The sequence below is a fragment of the Rattus norvegicus genome, chromosome 17 (assembly GCF_021556685.1).
Source record: "Rattus norvegicus strain SHRSP/BbbUtx chromosome 17, alternate assembly SHRSP_T2T, whole genome shotgun sequence".
NCBI classification, from domain to species: domain Eukaryota; kingdom Metazoa; phylum Chordata; class Mammalia; order Rodentia; family Muridae; genus Rattus; species Rattus norvegicus.
Genome location: NC_141550.1, coordinates 64313473 through 64321170, shown reverse-complemented (window position 1 = coordinate 64321170; position 7698 = coordinate 64313473). Strand labels below are relative to the sequence as shown.

General features: G+C 40.8%; 1 protein-coding gene across 1 annotated transcript; it reads left to right on the top strand.

The window, feature by feature from the left end:
- The first annotated feature begins 1179 nt into the window (after positions 1-1179).
- Positions 1180-5269, top strand: Anlnl1 (anillin, actin binding protein-like 1). Its single transcript, XM_087591723.1, is given in 2 exon segments — positions 1180-3488; positions 3490-5269. Coding segments are annotated over 2 exon segments (2856 nt in total). The 5' UTR covers positions 1180-1241; the 3' UTR covers positions 4099-5269.
- The last annotated feature ends 2429 nt before the right edge of the window (positions 5270-7698 follow it).

The window sequence follows — 7698 nt, the reverse complement described above, 5'->3', positions numbered from 1 at the left end:
AATGTAAATAAAGAAAACTATCCAATAAAAAACAATTATAAAGAGACTATCTATAATAGCACATTGCATATACAGGATCAAAGTAAATAATTATTGCTTCCTACTTGTCCTCTGAAGGTGTCTTAGCTCCACATATCTGGTTTTGACCTTTAGAATGATTTCTAAGATTAAAAGAGTGAAGAAGATTATGTATATGGGTACATAGTGAACACAAGTATATCTTCTATTATAATATTATTAATAAACTAACATATACTAGTAGAAGGATTAGCTATGTCTTATTTTCCTATATGTGGCCACATCATAAATAAATAAAGATAACCATTAAAAAAAGTGTAAGCTGAATAAACCTTCACATATTTTTGGTTGTGAGCCTAGCCTGTAATGGCTGAGCCATCTCTACAGCCCAAAGCAATAGTGATAAAAAAATGTATGGTATTGGTACAGAGATGGGCAGGTAGATCAGTGGAATACAATTGAAGACCCAGAAATGAACCAACATACCTATGGTCACTTGATCTTTGAAAAAAGAGCTAAAACCATCCAATGGAAAAAAGATAGCATTTTCAACAAATGGTGCTGGTTCAACTGGAGATCAGCATGTGGAAGAATGCAAATTGATCCAATTTTATTGCCTGGTGTAAAGCTTAAATCCAAGTGGATCAAGGACCACCACATCAAACCAGATACACTCAAACTAATAGAAGAAAAAGTGGGGAAGAGTCTCAAACACATGGGCACTGGGGAAAATTTCCTGAACAAAACACCAATGGCTTATGCTCTAAGATCAAAACTCGACAAATGGGACCTCAAAAAACTGCAAAGCTTCTGTAAGGCAAAGGACACTGTCATTAGAACAAAATGGCAAGCAACAGATTGGGAAAAGATCTTTACCAATCCTACACCCGATAGAGGGCTAATATTCAAAATATAGAACTCTAATATCTATAATATCCAAAAGAACTCTAGAAGTTAGACTCCAGAGAGCCAAATAACCCTATTAAAATGGGGTAGAGTGCTAAACAAAGAATTCTCAGCTGAGGAATATTGAATGACTGAGAAGCACCTAAAGAAATGCTCAACATCCTTAGTCATCAGGGAAATGCAAATCAAAATAACCCTGAGATTTCACCTCACAGCAGTCAGAATGGCTAAGATAAAAAAGTTAAGTGACTGAGCAGCGGCGCCATTGGGATAGTGAGATCACAGATGATGTATCAGAAAGCTCACACTTCTCACCAATGCCATCTGAGGAAAAGCCTGCCTCACCTTCCAAGCCACCCGTTTCAAATGCCTCAGCTACCCCAGTTGGGAGAAGGGGCCGTCTGGCCAACCTTGCTGCAACGATTTGCTCCTGGGAAGATGATGTAAGCTACTCATCTGCAAAGCAAAATAGTGTACAAGAACAGCCTGGTACCGCTTGTTTATCCAAATCCTCCTCTGCAAGTGGACCATCTGCTAGCATCAATAGTAGCAGTGTTCAGCAGGAAGCTACATGCTGTTCCCAAAGGGATGGCAATGCCTCTGTCAAGAAAGACCCAACTTCAAATGCTGCCGATGGGCCTTTGCTTAAAGCCTCAGTGTCCAGCCCTGTGAAAGCATCTTCTTCCCCTGTGAGATCCGCTCCATTCATCACTAGAAACTGTGAGGTGCAGAGTCCTGAGCTACTTCACAAAACTGTTAGTCCTCTGAAAACAGAGGTGTTGAAACCATGTGAGAAGCCAACTTTATCCCAGGCACTTCAGCCCAAAGAGGGAGCTAACAAGGAAGTTTGTCTACAGTCACAGTCCAAGGACAAACTTGCAACACCAGGAAGAAGAGGAATTAAGCCTTTCCTGGAACGCTTTGGAGAGCGTTGTCAAGAACACAGTAAAGAAAGTCCAACTTGCAGAGCATTTCATAGAACCCCAAATATCACTCCAAATACAAAAGCTATCCAGGAAAGATTATTCAAGCAAAACACATGTTCATCTACTACCCATTTAGCACAGCAGCTCAAACAGGAGCGTGAAAAGGAACTGGCGTGTCTCCGTGGCCGATTTGACAAGGGCAGTCTCTGGAGTGCAGAGAAGGATGAAAAGTCAAGAAGCAAACAGCTAGAAACCAAACAGGAAGTTCACTGTCAGAACTCTCCCCTCAAGAAACACCAAATTGTCTCAGGCACCCCGTCGACCTCTGTGTCAGATAAAGTGGCTGAGACTCCAACCGCAGTGAAGATTTCTGGTACAGAGCCTGCAGGTTCCACTGAAAGCGAAATGACAAAGTCCAGCCCTTTGAAAATAACATTGTTTTTAGAAGAGGAGAAGTCCTTAAAAGTAGCATCAGACCCGGAGGTTGAGCAGAAGACTGAAGCAGTGCATGAAGTAGAGATGAGTGTGGACGATGAGGATATCAACAGCTCCAAGGTCATTAACGACATCTTCAGTGACGTCCTAGAGGAAGGGGAACTGGACGTGGAAAAGAGCCAAGAGGAGATGGACCAAGTGGGAACGGAAAGCAGCGAGGAGCAGGAAGATGCGCTGAATATCTCCTCAATGTCTTTACTTGCTCCGCTGGCTCAGACGGTCGGCGTGGTGAATCTACAGAATGTAATTTCTTCACCTGAGTTGGAATTGAGAGACTCTAGCCTGAGTGCTCCAAGTCCCAAACCAGGAAAATTCCAAAGAACTCGTGTCCCCCGAGCCGAATCTGGTGACAGCCTCAGTTCTGAGGACCGGGACCTTCTTTACAGCATTGATGCATATAGGTCTCAAAGATTCAAAGAAACAGAACGCCCTTCCATAAAGCAAGTGATTGTTCGAAAGGAAGATGTTACTTCAAAATTGAGTGAAAAGAATGGTGTCTTTTCTGGTCAAGTTAATATCAAACAAAAAATGCAGGAACTCAATAATGACATAAATTTGCAGCAGACAGTGATCTATCAGGCCAGCCAGGCTCTCAACTGCTGTGTTGATGAAGAGCACGGGAAAGGATCCCTGGAAGAAGCTGAGGCAGAAAGGCTCCTTCTGATTGCAACTGAGAAAAGAGCACTTCTGATTGACGAACTGAATAAGCTGAAGAGTGAAGGACCTCAGAGGAGAAACAAGACCGCTGTCGCATCCCAGAGTGGATTTGCCCCATCTAAAGGGTCAGTCACCTTGTCAGAGATCTGCCTGCCTCTGAAGGCAGAGTTTGTCTGCAGCACCGCGCAAAAGCCAGAGTCATCGAATTACTACTACTTAATTATGCTAAAAGCTGGGGCTGAGCAGATGGTGGCCACCCCATTAGCAAGTACTGCAAACTCTCTTAGTGGTGATGCCCTGACATTCCCCACCACGTTTACCCTGAATGATGTTTCCAATGACTTTGAAATAAATGTTGAAGTTTACAGCTTGGTACAAAAGAAAGATTCCTCAGGCCCTGAGAAGAAGAAGAAGGCGTCCAAGTCTAAGGCTATTACTCCAAAGAGACTCCTCACATCTATAACTTCAAAAAGCAGCCTTCATGCTTTCAGTTATGGCCAGTCCAGGAGGTCTCAGTGCTGTGCGCACCAGCAACTTTACCCTAGTTGGATCTCACACACTATCGTTATCTTCTGTTGGAGACACTAAGTTTGCTTTGGACAAGGTACCTTTTTTGTCTCCATTGGAAGGTCACATCTGCTTAAAGATAAGCTGTCAAGTGACTTCAACTGTTGAGGAGAAATGTTTTCTTACCATATTTGAAGATGTTAGTGGCTTTGGTGCCTGGCATCGAAGATGGTGTGTTCTCTCTGGCAACTGTATTTCTTACTGGACTTACCCAGATGATGAGAGGCGAAAGAATCCCATAGGAAGGATAAATCTGGCCAATTGTATCAGTCATCAGATAGAACCAGCCAACAGAGAATTCTGTGCAAGACGGAACACTCTGGAATTAATTACTGTCCGACCACAAAGAGAAGACGACCGAGAGACTCTTGTCAGCCAATGCAGGGACACACTCTGTGTCACCAAGAACTGGCTCTCTGCAGACACTAAAGAAGAGCGGGATCTCTGGATGCAGAAACTCAACCAGGTGATTGTGGACATTCGCCTCTGGCAGCCGGATGCTTGCTATAAGCCTGTCAGAAAGCCCTGAACCCAGGGAACTTCAGGACCGTGGAGAGACTTCGCTAGCTGTGTTAGAAAGTGTCCAAGGAAGACATGGTTAGAAGCACCAGATTTGCAAGTTGTATTTTATGCTTTAAATATAAAAGGGTATGTGCAAATATTCACTACAGATTATGCAGTATTTATATCTTTTCTATGTAAAACTTTACCCAGTTTGTCTTACATACATGTTTAACTGTCAAATACTTAAAATAGTCAAGAGAATTGATATTCATGTTTAATACGTTAAGAGTTTCATTTTATAGAAACCTCGCTAGCCATTTATTCATGACAAAGAGTATATATTATAATCAAGTTCTGAATTGTATTTGGGAGCTGTGGGTTTTAAGGTCCCCTGTAGGTCGTAAACAGAAACATCTAGTTTGATGAGTCCCTCTCCAGCCTCGGTGGTTTTTTAAAAAGGTTGTGGCCATTCCTGGCTCATGATATGACCAGGGTACTGAATGTAATCTCAGAGGGTTTACAGGAATGTGTTTAGTAAGGAGCTGAGAAGAGACAACAGACGCTTACTAATCTAATAGGAACTCAAAGCTGCTTTCTGAAGAGATGTGGACAGTGACACAGTGACATTGGGGCTAAATATTGTACCAGAAGCATTAAGAATTACACAGCTCACATTCACTCCGACTCTGTGTGCAGTGTGGGGCAGATTGTCAGTGTTCAGGCTTTATTAAACAGCTATTTTTCATGTAGTTTAGGATCCTCATTAACATGTTCAGCCTTTTCTCTTATAACAAGAGCAAATGTAAATTGAAGAACACATACATAAGAATTTCTACCAAGCTGCTGTGACTACTCCTTTGCTTCCCAGAGTTCTTGTCTCGTTTTCCTTTCATGTTAATCTAAGACACTTTACAAATCTGTTTTGAGATCACTGAAAAATATATAAAGCTATGCATTCCCTTTAAAGCCCAATGCCTTCTTGCAATTTAAAAATATTACAATGCATGGCTGCAGTTTTTAAATAGTCTGTGTTTCTCCTCTGACTGTCAGTTATTGATGGTTTCATTTATAAACACTAAATTCTATCACTTGCCATTATATTTCTTACTCATTTAAATGTGGGTTTTCTTATGTATATTATAAAAGTATTTTATGACTCCTACATAAATAAATAATTGTGAATTGTCAAAAAAAAAGTTAAGTGACAACAGATGCTGGTGAGGATGTGGAGAAAGAGGAACACTCCTCCATTGTTGGTAGGATTGCAAACTGGTACAACCATTCTGGAAATCAGTCTGGAGGTTCCTCAGAAAATTGGACATTACCCTGCCTGAGAACCCAGCTATACCTCTCCTGGGCATATACCCAAAAGATGCTCCAACATACAACAAAGACACATGCCCCACTATGTTCATAGCAGCACTATTTATAACAGCCAGGAGCTGGAAAGAACCCAGATGCCTTTCAACAGAGGAATGGATACAGAAAATGTGGTACATCTACACAATGGAGTACTACTCAGCTATCAAAAGCAACAACTTCATGAACTTCATAGACAAATAGATTGAACTAGAAAATATCTTGAGTGAGGTAATCCAACCACAGAAAAACACCCATGGTATGCACTCACTGAGTGGATATTAGCCCAAAAGCTTGAATTACCCAAGATACAATACATAAACCACATAAAGCTCAAGAAGAATGACCAAAAGTGCGGATGCTTCACTCCTTCTTAAAAGGGGGAACAAAAATATTCATAGGAGGTGATAGGGAGGCAGAGTTTGGAGCAGAGTCTGAAGGAATGGCCATTCAGAGCCTGCCCCGCATGTGACCCATATATATACAGTCACCAAGACTAGATAAGATTGATAAAGCTAAGAAAGGCATGCTGATGGGAACCAGATAAAGATCTCTCCTGAGAGACACAACCAGAGCATGTCAAATACAGAGGTGAATGCTAGCAGCAAACCACTGAACTGAGAACTGGACCCCTTTGGAGGAATTAGAGAAAGGATTGAAAGAGCTGAAGGGGCTTGCAACCCCATAAGAACAATGCCAACCAACCAGAGCTCCTAGGGACTAAACCACTACCCATGGACTGACCCATGGCTCCAACTGCATATGTAGCGGAGAATAACCTTTTTGGGCACGAATGGAAGAAGCCCTTTGTCCTGCCAAGGTTGGATCCTCAGTGTAGAGGAATGTTGGGGGGGTGCGAGAAGGGGGAGTGGATGGGGAGGGGAACAGCCTTATTGAGGAAGGGAAGGGGGATGAGATAGAGGGCTTCTGTCCGGGAAACCAGGAAAGGGAATAACATTTGAAATGTAAAGAAAAAAATTCCAATTAAACAAAACAAAACAAAACAAAACAAAACAAAACAAAACAAAACAAAACAAAACAAAACAAAACAAAACCAGCATTAGCAGCTTGGAAAAATAAACCCTCTTCTCCAACTTGCTTTTTGGTAATGGTGTTTCACCGTATCAATAGAAACCCAAGTAAGGCAGAAGCATTTTCCTCTATATTCGCTGGTGTTTGTAATTTGTCGTCTTCTACAGATATTTTACCTTTCTGTTTTCACTACGTCACTTGAGCAGTTTGATTTTGTGTGTGCTCAAGTGGGTATTTTGCACATGTTTTGCTTGGTGTTAATACTTTTAGATATCTGTGTAGAATTTTCATCAAAATTTCAAAAGCATTGCTTCAATTCTTATGTTACCCAATTTTCTATAAGGTAGGGAAGGAATATATTAGCTGACTGAGTAAAACAAAAATGATTAATATTTTAAGTATACAGAAGCGATCTGCCTTCTTGAAACAAACAACAAAATAAATCCCCAGGACTCGCATCTCAAGAGCAGAGTTCACACATTCTGATAATTAAACAGGGAAAATTTATTTTATGTCTCCCAAGGTGCCTAAAAGCCCCAGCACAGAACTCTTTCTGTAGTTTATTCTGTTTCAACCCAAAATAATATGTCTGGGGCCTGGATTGAAAAAGAAATAGAAACTGTATGTTGTCGTTGTACTCATGATGAAGGCATATTTTATTGGTGCACTTAGTGCCTGGTGATATTTTTTTATAGATGAATAATATGAAACAATATCTACAAAATAAAAAGAATGGGTGATATGCAATTAAAAACTTCTTTACAATTACACCTAATTTTAGGCTATTAAAGTATGTGGATACCCAGCCTAAGTTAGGAGAAATGTATTTTCGTGTGAAGTTGCACAATTTAGACATTACTGTATAGTTTCTCTGGAAATAAGTGATAAGGTTCTATATTAGATTCAAAACCTAGTTATCTGAATGTGGTAGTTGAGGTATTAAGGTAATGTTACATAAAATAATAGGTTAGTGAATATATTTGTATGGGAAGGTTATATGAAAACACTTCAGAGCACAGGCCTAATATCTACTTGATCTTAGAACATCAGATTGCGGGGTTGGGGATTTAGCTCAGTTGTAGAGCGCTTGCCTAGCAAAGGCAAGGCCCTGGGTTCGGTCCCCAGCTCCGGAAAAAAAAAAAAGGAACAGCAGATTGCATGAAGAGGTTTAATCAAGAGAAGTAGTTTCAATATCACAATTGTAGATATATGGGCTTTAAGTTTTGATATTTTT